This window comes from Phodopus roborovskii, unplaced genomic scaffold (genome assembly GCF_943737965.1).
Source record: "Phodopus roborovskii unplaced genomic scaffold, PHOROB, whole genome shotgun sequence".
Lineage (NCBI taxonomy): Eukaryota > Metazoa > Chordata > Mammalia > Rodentia > Cricetidae > Phodopus > Phodopus roborovskii.
This window is the reverse complement of record NW_026126459.1, coordinates 6,740,394-6,758,530: the sequence shown is the minus strand read 5'-3', so window position 1 is coordinate 6,758,530 and position 18,137 is coordinate 6,740,394. Positions and strand designations below refer to the sequence as shown.

The following is an 18,137-nucleotide window of genomic DNA, read 5'->3' as shown; positions in this document are numbered from 1 at the left end:
TAGGCAAGCACACTACAACTGAGCTCTATCCCTGGCCCTTTTTATAGCCTTTGAGACAGGTTCTCACTAAGCTGTCCAGCACGGCCTTGGCTCTAAAGTTCAGGCAAGCCTTGAACTTGTCATCCTTCTATTTCATCCTCTCTGGCAGCTGGGGTTTTAGGCATCACCAGGCCCAGCTGTCAACATGACATTTTAGCAGATCTTAGTATGTATCAAATAGAGTGTTTTCTAATGCAGATAAGGAGAAAAGCAGGAGGCTCTTTGCAAGCTCACATCAAGGTATGTTTTTAAATGCATCCAATGTCAACCAAATCATTAGGGAATTAGCCCTCTGGTGCTATTCCTTTATCCAGCTAATCAAGAATTGACACTACTCCTAAAATCAAGGCATAGAGATAAAGCTTAGTTCTGCCCTAAGACTGAACTTCAGAGGTGGGGAACCAACTACTTAGCATGGGCTGGGATCATAAACCTAACTGTTCTTTCTAGACTTCAATGCTAGTGTGCAGTTTTGCTTGGTGAAACTTCAAGGTTTACATCTTAGAAGGAGAAGAATGGGCTTGTGAAGATGAGGTAGAGGGAAAAGATGCCTGGAATCCAAGAGTCTGGGCTGCCACAGAAATGGGGTGCCCTGCTTCAGACTCAGCTGGTGGAGCTTCTTGTGCTGAAGACAGGGCTGTGGATCTAGGAGGTATGGCCCCATATCCTGAAGGAGGAGTCTCATAACCCATAGGCGGGGCCTCATATCCAGGGGGTGGAGATCCAGACCCCACAGCTGTAGTTCCGTAACTGGGAGGTGGGACTCCGTAACTGGGAGGTGGGGCTCCGTAACTGGGAGGTGGGGCTCCGTAACTGGGAGGTGGGGCTCCGTACTCCATATTAGGGGCTTCATATCCAGGAGGCAGGACTCCATAGCCCACAGGGGTAGCTGCATATGGAGGAGGGGGTCCGTATATCCTGGCTCCATATCCAGGAGGTAGAACATATCTGGGAGGTGGGGCTCCGTGTCCTGCAGGTGGGATTCCATAGGCAACTATAATAGCAAAAAGGAAAAAAATTGCTACCTTGTGAACCAAGAATACCTGAAGAACTTAAAAACTAATGCCAAGGGAGACATACACTAGAATTCAGTCCTGCTAAAAACCTTTCCTGTAGCCATCACCAGACAAAAGCCTTATTTCTTCTGGTGAGGTGATCTGAATTACCTGAAAATACCCTTCTAGTTAATTGGTCACTACTTAGAGTTGGACAGATACATATTTTACTTGATAAGGTTTGCCATGTTTATGAAAAGAAAACACCCTCAGGGAGTAGTACAATTTGAAAACTAGAAGGGGAAGTGTGATGTTAAAGGAAGAATGGCTCTGGAGAGATGGCTCAGTAATTAAAAACATTAGCTGCTCTTTCAGAGGACCCAGGTTCAATTCCCAGCACCCACATGGCACAACCCATTTGTAACTGCAGCCCCCCTTCCTCAATTCCTCCCAGATCTTACCACCTCTTTCCCTACTTCTTGTTCTCTTTCTCCCCCTAAATCCATAAAACAAACAAACAAAAAAGGTAGAAACAAACAAAAATCATTAAGACAAAACAAAACACAAGCCGTGTTGATCTGCTACTCCTGGGCACAGGGTGTGCCCTGTAGTGTGGCTGATAGACTCAGTGACCCTCTATTGGAGAAAACTGACTTTCCCTTTCCCAGAGGGTATTAATTAGAAATAGCTACTTTGTGCCCACTTCCCCTTCTCCCTGCTGGGATTTTGTATGGTTTGAACCTGTGAAGATCTTGTATGTGCTGTCTGTCTCTATGAGTTATGTGCATTGGTGCCGTTATATCTAGAAGACAATGGTTCCTTGGAATCATCTATTATCTCTGGCTCTTACAATCTTTCTGCCTCCTCTTCTGTGTGGATTCCTGAGCCTTGGGAGGAGGAGTTCTGTGGTCATTTGAATGAAAACAGTCTTCATAGGCTCATATATCTGAATGTTTGGTTCCCAGTTGGTGAACTGTTTAGAAAGGATTAGGAGGTGTGGCCTTATTAAAGGTGTGTGGTGGGGTAGGTTCATACCAGGTCAGTCTTATTCCGTCTACTTATGGATAAGATATAAGAACTCAGCTACTGCTCCAGCACCATGCCTGCCTGCCTGCCACGATGCTCCTTGCGATGATGATCATGGATTCATCCTCTGAAATTCTAAGCAAGCCCTCAGTTTAATGCTTTATTTTATAAATTGCCTTGAATATGGTATCTTCTCACAGCAATAGAACAGTAACTAAGACAGGTTTGATGAAGACATCCCATATAGCACTAAGTGTTTCAAAGTCTCTCACTCTCTGCATGCTGTCCAGTTGTGGGTCTCTGTGTTATTTGCCAACTAGTGTAACAACAAGCTTTGCTGATGAGGACTGAGGGATGCATTGATCTATGGGTGTATCAGTATATTCTTAGAACTCATTTTACTGCTATGTTCCTTTAGCAGAATAATAGTACCAGTTTTTCCTCTGGGCTCTTGATCTATCTAGTCCCAGGTTCTTGGCCACTTTAGCAGTGCAGGTATGGTTCCTTAATGGAGTGGGTCTTAAATCCAATAAAAAAGTGTTTGATTATTCCCATGACATCTGTGCCACTATTGTACTAGTATATCTTGTAGGCAGATTGCACAGGGTTTATAGATGGGTGATACTGGTTACTTTTCTCCTCCAATATTGTGTGAAGTACCTTCAAGCACCATGAACACTATGACTACCTGAAGTTTCATCCTCAGACCTACATGGTGGACGGAAAACCAATTACTGAAATTATCCTCTGATTCTCACATTCCTGTCACAGCATGCATACACATGTGTACATACACACACAAAATAAATGTAAAGAAGAAAACTTTTTCCATTAAAATTTTTTTGTGTATGGTGGCTAGAAAGGAACACCAAGTGTCTCCTTTAGCCACTCGCCACCTTATTGTTTGAAACAGAGTCCCTCACTGATCTCAGAGCTCTCTAATTGGCTAGACAAGCCAGCCAGCAAGTGCTAGGATCCACCTGTCTCCACAATCTCTCAGCACTGGGGTTACAGACACATGTTCTATGTCTAACTTTTTTCATGCTACACAGCCAAAACTCAGGTTCTCGTGCTTACATGAAAAGTACATTAATGACTGAGCAATCTCCCAAGCACCAGTAAACTTTTTGAAAGATTTTATAATTTAAGTAATAAATTATTGAGGCAGAGAATCATTGTACAACCATAACTGGACTAGAACTCCCTATGTAGACTACACTGGCTTTGAACTCACAGTGATCTGTATGCCTCTGCTTCATGAGTGTTGGGATTAAAGGCATCCACAGCCATGCCCAACTCCAGCAAACTTTTATTATTTTTTTGCTTTTGTTTTTTGAGACAGGGTCTCTACATAGCTTTTCCTGGAACTCACTATGTAGACTAGGCTGACATCAAATTCACAGATCCATCTGTTTCTGACTCCAGTAAACTCCAATACAAAAGCATGTACAGTGGCACACGCCTTTAATCCCAGCATTCATGAGGCAGAGGCAGAAGCAGACAGATCTCTGTGAGTTTAAGGCCAGCCTGGTCTACAAAGAGAGTTCCTGGACAGTCAGGGTCACACAGAGAAACCCTGCCTTGAAAAAATAAACAAAACAAAACAAAAAACCAAGCAACCAAACATAAACAAAAAAGAGCTTGGAAACTGTCACTTCCATCCTCACTGTAACAATTCAAAACAGGAATGAGCTGAAGAAAAGTGAACATAGAGGCCAGAACTTGGATTTCAGTGTAACAGTGGTTTATGTGAGGAAAATGAGAACACATGCTTCATTTACTATGAAAAAGCAAAGACAACAAGAGGGAAAGGAGGAAGATGACAGACACTAAAGCCCCTGGCACCCACATCCAGAGCAAACTGAAGAGGCTCACTCCTCAAACCAAACCCTATAATCTGGCTCTATAAATTGATGTATCATGACTAGAATTCAACAAAAAGCCACTAATGGGGCTGTCCTTCTGTGTGTGTGTTTCTCTATTGGTTGGTGAATAAAGCACTGATTGTCCAGGAGCCAGGCAGGAAGCACAGGTGGGGCTACCAGATGAGGAGAATTCCAGGGAGAGGACAGAGAGAGAGAGCTGCCAGAGAGACGCCATGCAGCTACTGAAGGAGCGGCATGCTGGAGCATTCTCCAGGTAGCCAAAACCACAAGGAAATGCATGATTAATAGAAATGGGTTAATAATTGAAAGAGAGCTAGCCAATAAGAAGCCTTAGCCATTGGCCAAACAGTTTATAATTAATATGAGTCTGTGTGTTCACTGGGGCTAAATGGCTATAGCACCAGGTGAACAGAAACTCCGTCTACAGCCACAGATATCTAGGTGTGCTTTTGCAGACCTAAAATCTCAATGCTATTTGGGACTCAATTCAGCATCAAAGGGGATGCTGAATTCAAGGATAAAAAAAGAAGAGTTAGGAATTGTGGCACACAGCTTTAACCCTGAGGCACAGGCAGGCAAATATCTGAATCTGAATCTAATGTTGTCTACATAGTAAGTTCTAGGTCAGCCCAGGCTATGTAGAAACATCCTGTCAAAAACAAAACAATAACAACCACAAAACCCATCCAACTAGAAAAATAAAACCGAAGGGCCAGCAAGATGGCTCAGCAGATAAAGTCACATACCACCAAGCTTAACAACCTATGTTCAATCCCTGGGACCCACATAGTGAAGGAGTGAACTGACTCCCACAAGTTGTTTCAGATATTTCATTACAGTAGCAGAAATCTAACACACAAAGAAATGGGAACTCTGGAAAAGAATTAACATTTCATTATCCGCACTCTGAATTTTGGGTCTGACATCAAAAGCTCTTTTTTAAACACACACACACACACACACACACACACACACACACACACACACACACACGTATCCATGTGTTCCATGACTGTTATAGTAGGAATATAGCATCAGATCACCTGGGGCTGGTTGCAGGTAGTTGTGGACCATCCAACATGGTACTGGGAACTGAACTCCAACTCCTGGGATGAGCTGCAAGGGGTCTGAACAATTAAGCCCTCTCTCCAGCCTCCACAAAGGCTCTCTTGAAACTCACTTTAGTTCATTTTCTTGTTACTGTGACTTTGTGTTCAGTTCATCATTAGTCCTTTAGATATTTTGCAGTCTCGTTTGGTTTCAAGTCTGCCTTCAAGTGACAGGCATTTATAGTCAGTGAAATGTCCCTGGGACATGGATGCCTGTAATCAATATGTGGCAGGATACTTATACATTTCTTTTAATATTGGGTTTCAATATTCTTTTACACAGCAGTAACATTTATCTCAAAAATATCACAAATAAAAGGACTGGTGCCTAGCTCATGTTATTTAGCAGGCCAGGTCTTCATCGAAGCCTGTAGTTTTATCCATCGAAGAGCCATGTTTTCTACTCAGGCTCTGAGTAGGACACTAGCTTCTCACTAACAGGAGTTGGTTGCTTAGACATGCTGTGCTCATATATCCTCATCAAAGTAAGTCTGAAACATGGCACACAGGCAACCTCAGCACTCAGGAAGCTGATATGGTGAATTGTAGACTAGCCCTGTCTCAAGCACACAAAATTACAAACACAGATAATATAATCTGAAATGTAAGTCCAATCATTTGCTGGCTTAACTATTGCGTCTCAAGCAGGAAACAAAGTCATGGAAGCCGCAGACCCTGAGGCTTCTCTTGAAGCAGACCTGAAACAAGGCTGTGGTGAACTGTCTTCAAGTCAATGGCATTCTTTTGCACCTCCTAGGGTCATCTCTTCCTACTTTGGTATGCCTGTGGGGCATCCATGCTCCTCTCTCCACACCTCACCTTGACATGCCTGTGGGGCACACATGCTCCTCTCCCCAGTAATGACAAAAATTCCTAGAGGGCTCATCCAGAAACTTGAAACTCTGAGTGGAACTCCTTGGGCAGCTGAGAAAACAATTTGGCAAAATAACTCTTAATTATTTTAAGTTATATATATATATATATATATATATATATATATATATATAGTAGCTATGATCTTAGTAACAGTATTAACTACCACCTTACATGTGAGCCAACTCTTGTGATACCAATTAAACAATAATATGGACCTTTTCTTAAACCACATACTTCTTGAGAGCAGAAATTTTGTCTCATTGCCTGCGGTTATTTAGGATCATACATGTATGTATGTATGTATGTATGTATGTTATATTGTTTTGTTTGTTTGTTTTTCAGTGTATCCCTGTATGTCCTGGAGCTCACTTTGTAAAACAAAACTGGCCACTCACTCAGCAATCTGCCTGCCTCTGTCTCTGGGGTGCTGGGATTAAAGGTGTGCACCACCACTACCCAGCTGTATCGTAAGGTTTTATGAGCATTAAACTGAAGGTAGTAAAGGGCTAAGACTACTGACCAGCATAGAAAACATTAAAAAGTACTCAATAAATGACGTTTTTAAATTGAACTCATTTACTTTCAAACTTACCCTGACTATGGGTCTTGACCATGATATAGAGCATCATAGTCCATTCACTGTACTTAGACAGTTTATACTCTTCCATCTTATCTGGGCACCATAGTCAATGCTTCTATTAAAGCAAATATATACATATCTGCAAATGATTTTTATTAGGCTGTGTTTTCAACATCTAGATTGGGGTTTGAGGTGGACAACAAAAAAGAAAGGGAAAGAGTCTTCCTGACAGAACAAAATGACAACTCAAGAGTAGAGTGGATAAGGCACAAAGTGCAGTTTGACTGGATTGTAAAAGAGTGTGTGGCATGAAGTGGAGCTAGATGGGACAGAAACAGCATAAATGAGTGTCAGCCTCAGAAAGCACTCTCTGGTATGGTCATGAGGTCAATATTGTAGGACAGATGGGGCCCCTAGCCCCTTTCGTGGACAATAAGAACAACAGAAGATAAACAAGGGCAGGGCAAGGAGAGAAGATGGAAGGACAGGTGACTAAGCCTTCCCCAGGTTAGGCTTCGGGAATTGACAAAGACTTTCTCTGGTCCAAGTACAATACTGATGAGTACAGAAAAGCATCCACTGGAACGTCATGTTCCCAGGACCAAGCCATGCAGGAGGTAGCACAAAAGACCACCAGTTTTAGGTTAGCCATGTAGGGATCTGACTACAGGCTCCCAGCTACTCCAGGCCAAGGTGAGGTAAATAAGCACACAGTGTGGATTTGACACATAAAAGGTAATGGGAGAGTCTTGTTGAATTCATGTAGAAGCACCAAATGCCTAAGCACAGGCTAGTCAAGCTCTGCTGACTAATAGTACTATTTCAACTCTTTAACCCCTAAAGTACTTACTGTGTTTATCACTCACCAGCAGAGGCCGCTTTGGCCATCAGCTGGGCAAAGTCGATAGCACCTCCTTTCCTGAAGACTATTTTGAAAGTAGCAGATCCTTCCCAGCCACCTGGGGGATAGCAAATACTTATAAACCCTGAGGAACACACTCTCAAACCAGTTGATCAGCTTTGGTTTAAATTCTAACATGAAACAAGTCAGAATCTTAAAGTTTCTGGAAGCTTCTGTGGAGCATAGGGAAGGCCCTTCTAAGCGGAAAAGCTTACCATCTGCAGCTGCCTGAATTGTCCCTTTAATGTAGTTTGCACCAAAGACTGGTTGTTCAACAGTGCAGTTATTCATTAAATGAAATGGCATCATGAAAGACAACATGGGATCACTGCTTGAAGGTGAAGTCACAAAAATCACCTAAGTGAGGAAGGAAACTTTGGAAAAGGAATACAGAATTTGTCCATGGACTTGCAGAAGCAAGGCCAAGGTCACTTGGGTACTGTAGCCTAATGAGAAACATCATCTCTTTTCTTCCATCCTTCAAAATGGAAGTCTCAAAGTAACAATGTTTTAAAACATTTTAAAAGCCAATGTTTAACTTTCTTTTCAGCTAAATTAAGGAAAACAAATGTTAGCTAATCAGCCAATCAAAATGAGTGTAAATTACCCGGTATGAGGTGAGAAACAGCGCCCCCCTCTTTGTACCACTGAAGAAGTTGGAGCCTGGTGGTGACTGAGGGAAGGAGAGGTCCACATCTGAACACTTCTTCAAGAGGCTGCAGAAAGGCAAGGAAGACAGCACATGTTTAAAAGCACATAAACCAACACACAGGGCTGGGGATGCAGCTCTAGTCTAAAGCACTTGCCTACAACATGCTAGGCCAAATGTGACCCCCAGCACCACCAAAGATGACAACAAAATGGTACAAGCAAAGGTATCAGTCAATAAATATTAACTGCGGCCAGATCTTTGACCCCCATCGCCCAGTCTCTGCTAGAGGTGAGTCTGGGACCAGTTCAGGTTGAATCCCCCCCAACAACCCTTCCCTGGCAACTCCCTGGATTGGCCCTAAATCTTCCTTCCTCCTGTGTCCTGTCCCCAGTAACAGGACACAGGACAGCTTTGATACACACCCACCCATCTCCCCATGAAGAGCCTGCCCTCTCCCAATCCTGTGCCATACCCTGCCCACTGTCCCACCGCTCTGGATGAGCACTGGGACAGAGGGTGGATCCAACAATCCTGCCACCTTCAGGGAACTTCCTGGAGCTGTTCTGAGCACACTGGACCTGCCTACCCACACAGGACCACCTTGAATCCCTGCCTGCCTGATCTCTGACCACCACCGCTGGTCCTCTGCTGGAAGACAGAATCCATCCATCTGCTGCATACAAGAAACACATCTAAGCTTCAAAGACAGACATTACCTCAGGGTAAAAGGTTGGGAAAATATCTTCTAATCAAATGGACCCAAGAAGCAAGCAGGTGTGGGTATCTTAATATCTAACAAGTTAGATTTCAAACCAAAATCAATCAAAAGAGATGAAGATGGCATTTCCCATTCATCACAGGAAAAATCCATCAGCACAAAGTCTCAGTTCTGAACATCTATGCCCCAAATACAAAGGCATCCACATTCGTAAAAGAAATGCTACTAAAACTCCAAGTTCACATAAATCCTCACACACTTATACTGGGAGACTTCAACACCCCACTCTCACCGCTAGACAGGACCACTAGTCACAAACTTAACAAAGAAACAAAAGAACTAACAGAAGTTATGTCTCAATTGGATTTAACAGACATCTATAGAACATTCCATCCAAACACAAAAGAATATACCTTCTTCTCTGCTCCACATGGAACCTTGTCTAAAATCGACCACATACTAGGCGGCACAACAAACCTCAACAGATACAAAAAAAATTGGAATAGTCCCCTGTATCTTATCAGACCACCATGCTTTAAAGTTGGAATTCAACAACACAAATCACAGAAACCCTACAAACTCATGGAAACTGAACAATGCGTGATTACACCACACCTGGGTCAAAGAAGAAATAAAGAAAGAAATTAAGGACTTTGTAAAATTCAACAAGCATGAGGACACAACATACCCGAACTTATAGGACACCTTGAAAGCAGTGCTATGAGGGAAGTTCATTGCACTAAGTGCCCATATGAAGATAACAGAGGATAGTCACATTAGAGAATTAACAACACAACTGAAAGCTTTAGAACAAAAAGAAGCAAACTCACCCCAGAGGAGTAGACACCAGGAAATAATCAATTTGAGGGCTGAAATCAATAAAATAGAAACCAGGAAAACAATACAAAAAAAAAAATCAAATGCAACAGTTTGTTTTTCGAGAAAATCAACAAGATAGACAAACCTTTTTCCAAACTAACCAAAAGCAGAGAGAGAACATGCAAATTAACAAAATCAGAAATGAAAAAAGGGACATAACAATGGACACTGAAGAATTCCAGACAATTTTCAGGTCATACTTTGAAAACCTGTACTCCACAAAATTTGAAAATTCAAAGGAAATGGACAAATTTCTGGATAACTATCACTTACCAAAATTAAATCAAGAACAGACAAACAACTTAAATAGACCTATAACCCCTAATGAAATAGAAGCAGTCATTGAAAGCCTTCCAACAACAAAAAAAAAAAAAAAAAAAGCCCAAGGCCAGATGGCTTCACTGCAGAATTCTACCAGAAATTCTTATTTCTGGTAGCTAATATCAATACTCCTCAAATTGTTCCACACAATAGAAACAGAAGATTCATTACCAAACTCTTTTTACAAGGCCACAATCACCTTGGTACCCAAGCCACACAAAGACACAACTTAGAAAGAAAACTACAGACCAATATCCCTCATGAACATTGATGCAAAAATACTCAACAAAATACTGGCAAACTGAATCCAAAAATATATCAGAGAAATCATCCACCATGACCAAGTAGGCTTCATCCCTGGGTTTCAGGGATGGTTTAACATACGAAAATCTATCAACGTGATCCACCATATAAACAAACTGAAAAAGAAAAACCATATGATCATCTCCCTAGATGCTGAAAAAGCCTTTGACAAAATCCAACACCCTTTCATGATAAAGGTCTTGGAGAGGTCAGGGATAACAGGAACATACCTAAACATAATAAGAGCAATATACAGTAAAACAAAGCCAACATCAAACTGATGGAGAGAAGCTTAAGGTGATTCCTCTAAAATCAGGAACAAGAAAAGGCTGCCCTCTCTCCATATCTCTTCAATATTGTACTTAAAGTTCTAGCTAAAGCCATAAGACAACAAAAGGAGATTAAGGAGAAACAAATTGGATTGCAGATGATATGATAGTTTACATAAGCAACCCAAAAAACTACCAGGGAACTCCTACACCTGATAAACACCTTCAGCAAACTAGCAGAATACAAGATAAACTCAAAAAAATCAGTAGCCCTACTTTATTCAGACAAAGGGGCTGAGAAAAAAATCAGAGAAACATCACCCTTTACAATAGCCACAAACAACATAAAGTATCTTGGAGTAATGCTTATGAAACAAGTGAAAGTCCTATATAGCAAGAACTTTGTGACTTTAAAGAAATTAGATACCAGAAAATGGAAAGATCTCCCATACTCTTGGATAGGTAGGATAAACATAGTAAAAATGGCATTCTTGCCAAAAGCAATCTACAGATTCAATTCAATCCCTATTAAAATCGCAGTATAATTCTTCACTAACCTTGAAAGGATAATAATCAACTTTATATGGAAAAACAAAAGACCCAGGATAGCCAAAACAACACTGTACAATAAAGGGACTTCAGGAGGCATCACCATCCCTGACTTTAAGCTCTACTACAGAGCCATAGTCCTGAAAACAGTCTGGTATTGGCACAAAAATAGACAGGTAGACCAATGGAATCGAATTGAAAATCCTGATATTAACCCACACACCTATGAACACCTGATTTTTGACAAAATAGCTAAAAGTATACAATGGGAGGAGGAATGTATCTTCAACAAATGGTGCTGGCACAATTGGATGATGGTGTGTAGAAGACTGCAGATAGACCCATGTCTATCGCCATGCACAAAACTCAAGTCCAAATGGATCAAAACCTCAACATCAATCCAGCCACACTGAACCTCTTAGAAGAGTAAGTAGGAGGTACCCTTGAACAAATTGGTACAGGAGACAGCTTCCTGAACATAACTCCAGTAGCACAGACACTGAGAGAATCAATAAATGGGACCTCCTCAAACTGAGAAGCTTCTGTAAGGCAAAGGACACAGTGGACAAGACCAAACGGCAGCCCACAGACTGGGAAAAGATTTTCACCAATCCTATATCTGACAAAGGGCTGATCTCCAAAATATACAAAGAACTCAAGAAACTAGTCAACACAACAACAAATAACCCTATTTAAAAATGGGGTACAGAAATGAAGAGTGAACTCTCAATAGAGGAAATCAAAAAGGCTGAAAGACGTTTAAGAAAGTGCTCAACATCCTTAGCTATCAGGGAAATGCAAATCAAAACAACTTTGAGATACCATCTTACTCCTGCCAGAATGGCTAAAATTAGAAACACCAATGACAACTTATGCTGGAGAGGATGTGGAGAAAGGGGAACACTCCTCCACTGCTGGTGGGAGTGCAAAGTCATACAGCCATTTTGGAGATCAGTATGGAAGTTCCTCAGGAAAATGGGAATCAGTCTACCCCGGCAATCCCCCTCTTAGGCATATACCCAAATGATCCACATCCATGCAACAAAGGCATGTACTCAATTATGTTCCTAGCAGCATTATTTGTAATAGCAAGAGCTTGAAAGCAACCTAGATGCCTCTCAACTGAAGAATGGATAAAGAAGATGTGGCACATCTACACAATGGAATACTACTCTGCGGGAAAAAAGTAATGGAATCTTGAAATTCACAGGTAAATGGAATGGGACTTGAAGCAACCATCCTGATGAGGTAACCCTCACAAAAAGAGAGCATGGTACGTATTCACTCATATATGCATTTTAGACATGAGCAAAGGATCACCAGCCTATAATTCACACCACCAGAGAAACTAGGATACGAGGAGGATTCTAAGAGATTCATATAAGGTCTCACAGAAGGGGAAAAGGAGATCTTGTGATCTCCAGAGCATATGGGGGGGGCAGTGAGTAGAGAGGGAACTAGGAGAAAGAGAAGGGAAGGAGAGGAAAGCACTTCGGACTAAGAAGATTAAGTCAGGGGAGGAATAGAAGACAGGAGGGAGAGAGAGAGGGAAAGAGAGGAAAAGAGAGAGAGGGAGAAAGAGAGAGAGAGAGAGAACATAAAAGAGGGAGCAATTATAGGTTTGAAGAGAAAACTGAACCTAAAGAAATGTCCAGAGACCTACAAGACTTACCCCAACTAACAAGTTGAGCAACCATGGAAAGGCTACCATAAATGCCCTTCCTGGATAGTGAGATCAACAACTAACTTATCTACCATCATGGAGCCCTCATTTAGTAGCTGATGGAAACAGAAGCAAACACCCACAACTAAATGCTGAGCAGAACTGGAATCCAGATGCAGAGGGAGAGGACAAGACCAGGTTGCAGAAACACAGAGACAGCTGACCTGAACAAGGAGGAGCTAACGGCCCCCCAGACTGATAGCTGGGAATCCCAAGTGGGACTGACTCAGGCCCCCTGAACATGGGTCTCATCTAGAAGGCCTGAGCAGTCTAAGGGACCTCAGACAGTGGAACCAGGATGTATTCCTGGTGCACAAAAGGACTCTGGGGGCACATCCCTCATGGAGGGATACTCCCTTAACCTAGAGACAGGAGAGAAGTCCTAGTCCTACTCCAAATGACTTGACAGATTTAGATGAACCCTCCTGGAGGGCATCACCCTACATGTGGAGTGGGGGGTGATGAGAGGGGAGGGTGGTCGGGGGGCATTAGAGTGTGGGAAAGAGGGAAAGAGGGAGGGAGGGAAGGAGAGGGAACTGGGATAGATATGTAAAATAAAAAATTAATTTATAAAAAATAAATAAATATTAACTGCTCCTCCTATTTTAGGGAAATGAAAAGGATTTAAACACTATTATTATTGGATAATTTACTCCTAGTCTTCTTTTTAAAAAAGATTTTATTTGGACTGAAGCAATGATTCACCAGTTAAGAACTCTGGAAGAGGACCCAGGTTTGATTCCCAGCACCCACATGGCAGCTCACAATAGTCTGTAACTCCAGTTGCTTCCAGGAGATTTGATGTTGTCTTCCAATCTCCAAGGGACCTGAATGCGCATGATGCAAGCAGACATGCAGGGGAAACATCCAAACACACAAAATAATCATTTTAAAATAAAATGATTTTACTTTGATTCATACACTTAAGTTTATATACGCATGTGTCTGTGTGAGTATATTCCACATGTGTGTGGATATTCACAGAGGGCTGGAACTGGAGTTACAGACTATTATGACCTAGTAACATGCTGGGAACTAAATTTGGCCCCTCTAGAAGAGCAAGAAGTGCTCTTAACCATTATGTTATGTCTTCAGCCCCTCTTCTCCCTTTTTATTACTGGACTTTATCTTTCCTAACTTACTTCTATTCTCAGCATTTGTCACTAGTGTTTAGCTAGTAAAGGCAGCAAAGCACAGACAGACATGTCCACTCCCACCCACCCCTGAACATTACTCTGGCTTCACTCCAAATATGGACAATTTGGACTTGTGCTCCCCTCACTCACAGAATCTAGGCATTTTTCAATTTACTTGTTCAGTGTCCTCTCTGATGATTATTAGAGACAACAACCGCCTGCTTCACAGTTAGTAAGTTACTAAGTATTTATTTTAAGAAAATGAAAAGGAGAAAAGGAGTGGAAATGTGGACAGGGAGCATAATGCAGGTAACAGGGGATACACATCGTGTATATGGCACAAAAATGTCCCAGTAATTTAACAGGAGGGATTATTTGTGGCAGAAACAAGTGTAAAAGATCTCATAGAAAGGACACAGCTGAAGATGATTCTTAAGCAATAGGTAGTGTTTAAATAGACAGAGGTAACAGTACAAGAACAACTCAAATGGGTAGTCACTGGCATTAATGGAAATGGAGATGCAGATAATGGAACACAAATTGCCTCCTTGGGAGGAGAGGACCATAAAGATGAATGAACCAAGCCACACATGAGTAACATTGGGAAGAACAGCAAGACCAAGTTGGAAAGCTGTCTGGGATCTGAGCTTGGAAACTCACTGGACAGGCAAGAGGAACTGCAAGCTCTAGGTTTTTCAGCAGGCAAGTCAATGACTGAAAAGGGAGTGATATAACTCAAAGGGTCAGTTTAACATCATGAAATAATTATACATTTACAGTGGTAGTGACAATATATAAAACTGTAATTTGTGACAGTGAAGTTTTGGAAGTGAGCAGAGGACAAAAGATAGGACAAAAGATTTTGTATATTATTGAAAGTAAGTTGGTACTGATTTGAGTTATATTACTGTAAATTAAAGTTGTTAATTATAACCAACAGGTCAAACACAAAAAAATAAATCACGAAAGTAAATACAAAACAGGAATCAGAATGTAATTAAATGGCATACTAGGGAAAATCTCAGATACAATAGGCAGTAGTAAAGGCGTTAAGGAACACAAAGGAGAGAAATGTGTAAAAAAAAAAAACATGACAAAATTAAAGATACTGAGTCCTTTAACAACTACATTAAATATAAATGACTATCTGCTAGGCATAGTAGTACATACTTGATCTCAGAACTTGGAAAGCTGAGGCAAGAGAATAAAGAATTCAAGAGGGCTAAGGAGATGGCTCAGTGGATAAGAGCACTTTTTGTGAAAGCAACAAGACCTGAGTTCAAATCTCCATCATCCATTCACCTGTAATCTCAACATTGGGGAGGAGAGACAGGCAAATCACAGGAGTTCATTCACTGGTCTAGCTGAAATAGCAAGCTTCAGGGTCAGTGAGAGATCCTGCCTCAGAAAATGAGGAGAGTGAAGAAGACACCACTGTACTCCTTACAAAAACACATGTACACACACCTAGCAGCCCAAATGCTTGCATGCATGCATAGAGTTCAAGGCTTTCATCCTTGGCATATATAATGATCCCCTGGGCTCTGTAGTAAAACCCTGTCTCAAAAACAAACAAGAAGAAGAAAACAAAAAAAAAACAAAAAAAAAAAAAAAAAAAACAGGGTTAGAGACATGGCTCATGGTAAAAGCACTTACTGATCCTGGAGACCTAGGTTGTATTTCCAGTACCCATGCAATGGTTCACAACCAACTATAACTACAATCCCAAAGGATTCTACATATGTCTGGCCTCCACAGGCATTGCACATACATGGTACAGACATAAATGCAGGCGAAACACCCATACAAAACAAAAATAAATCTCAAAAACATGTCTTAGGATTTTATTGCTATGAAGAGTCACCATGGCCATGGCAAATAAAGGAAATAATTTAATTGGGGCTGGCTTACAGTTCAGAGGTTCAATCCATTGTCATCATGGTGGGAAGCATGGCAGCATGCAGACATGGTGCTGGAGAAGGAGCTGAGAGTTCTAGATTTGGATCAATGGGCAGCAGAGAAATGGCACTGAGAGTGGCTTGGGCTTCTGAAACTCCAAAGCCCACCTCCAGAGACACACCTACTCCACAGTGCCATTTCCTATGGCTGTGGGGGCCATTTTCATTCAAACAAAACATAAAACTTCTCACATAAACCATCCAAACATTAATAAAGCTTTTATAATAGGATAATAATAGCATTAGTATGATAGTGTTTTCCTGTGTGTATTAAAATAAAATCTAGGTTAATTACTGACAAGTCTTGATTCTTATTATAACTTGAGTATCTCTTAATGAAATATTTAGAATCTGAATAGTTTGGAGGAAGTGAGACTCAAGTCTAAATGTGGCATTCATTTGTAACTTGAAGAAGATAGCTTCATATAATATTTTAAACAATGTTATGGATAAAATAAAAGTATCATAAAGTGAAAATTTCCAGATGAGGTATTTGGTGGTACTCCAAGGGTTTGGGGTTTTTTGCTTTTATTTGAGACTGGGTTTCTCTGTAAAACAGCTCTCACTATCCTGGAACTTGTTATGTAAACAAGGCTGGAATGTCCTGTCTTTGAGACAGGGCCTGGCTATATAGCCTAGGCTGTCCTGGAACTCACAATCCTCTTATGTCAACCTGAGTACTGTAAAGTTTTACCTTCAGGTATGGACCACCACACCAGAATAATTATTTTTAATTGTGTGTATGCCCTCTATGGGAAGTGGGGTGGTATATGATGTCTGTAGGTACCCTTAGAGGCCAGAGCCCTCTGGAGCTAGAGTTACAGGCAGTTGCACTCCATCTAGTGTAGGTTCTGAGAACTGAACTTGGGTCCTCTACAGGACAGAATATGCTCTTAACAGATGAGCCATCTCTTCAACCCTAGTGGAGCATTTAAGATTTTGGATTTTCAGATCAGGGATGTTCAACCTGTACTGAGAGAAGACATGATAGAAATATAATACTTTAAATTTGAGTCCCACTGCCAGATGGGAAATAAAGAAAAATTAGCAGAGATTGTCCAGAAGAGGTAGAGACACTGTGTAAGGAAAGTGGGTGAGGGATGGACTAAAGAAGGGACTGGGGTCAAGGTCTTAAGTTTGTCTGGAAATGAACTTCTCCTGACAGAGCCACTTTACAAGTCCCAGCTTGTAAGAGGTTGAGTGCGCCATTCTTCCCGGACACCCCTACTTTTGTTCCCAATCTTTTCAATGATGATGACACTGTCATATCACAGGTTGAAGCAACAAGGAAAGGGAGCTTTGGAGAAATTCTGAGGAAGGCTCTCAACAGTTTAGGATCTTTCTGTAGTTATCCACATCCTAGCCTCTCTTCCAATTCACATGAGGTGCACCCAGTGCCCTCTGGATGACAGTCACCCCGTAAAGTTGTACACTGTCAATGGTGGCCATGCCACGAGATCCAAGGTCTGACCCGCTTTTCACAAGTCCCTCACTCAGACCTTTCTGAGGATGCAGGGCTCAGAGGAACGTGCCCTTAAAGGGCGGGAAAGTCCTTGATTCGCCGAGGGCTTTCTAGCACACGCAAGTGTACCCCTGAGCATCTCCTCCCTCCTCGACAGCAGCCTGGAAGTCCCTTCAGGCACCTTTCGCCACGTGGGATGGTGGTCCCACGGCGGTCCACTGTATGGCTCTGGTTCACTGCCATCTTGGTCCCCTCCCACCGCCGCTCGTCCGTCAAATGGGAGAGGGCGGGGCCTACAAAGCAGGGGCGGGGCCCTGAGGACAGGGCAGAGATTATGGCGCAGAAACCTGGAGTTGAGTGGGCAGCTGTCACAAGAGGAAGTGGCGGAGTCAGGGATGAGAGATCCCTGAGGGACATGTCCCTGGGACTGGCTCCACCCCTAGAGCCAGGAGAGGCTGAAGGATGAGTGCATGGATCTATCCTACAAACTCAGGCCCTATTGGTCCTTCTAGGAGTTGGGAATTTTTATTTTAAAAGCAGCCATTAGCCCAAAATCTCAACCCAGATTACACTAAACCAAGGGTCTACGTTCCTCTGCTCTTTTAAGACCAGCGCTTTCTCCCATCAAAGAAGGCCTAGAATCAGAACTGATAGTCTTGTGAGAGAACATCCAGAAACGGTCAGGAAGTGGACTGTGAGTTTCAACCTTCACTGGTTCCAATTCCGGGATCCACTGAGCCTTTTTAGTCGTCTCA

General features: G+C 42.0%; 1 protein-coding gene across 1 annotated transcript; it reads right to left on the bottom strand.

Moving 5' to 3' along the window:
• Window positions 1-467: 467 nt before the first annotated feature.
• Window positions 468-17,625, bottom strand: Wbp2nl (WBP2 N-terminal like). The gene is made up of 6 exons (XM_051189107.1): window positions 17,564-17,625; window positions 8,020-8,200; window positions 7,628-7,769; window positions 7,378-7,470; window positions 5,875-5,979; window positions 468-1,033 (listed from the first exon to the last, which is right to left on the bottom strand). Exons 1-6 carry the CDS (start codon window positions 17,623-17,625, stop codon window positions 534-536), a joined length of 1,083 nt encoding a protein of 360 aa, XP_051045064.1. The 3' UTR covers window positions 468-533.
• Between the last annotated feature and the right edge of the window lie 512 nt (window positions 17,626-18,137).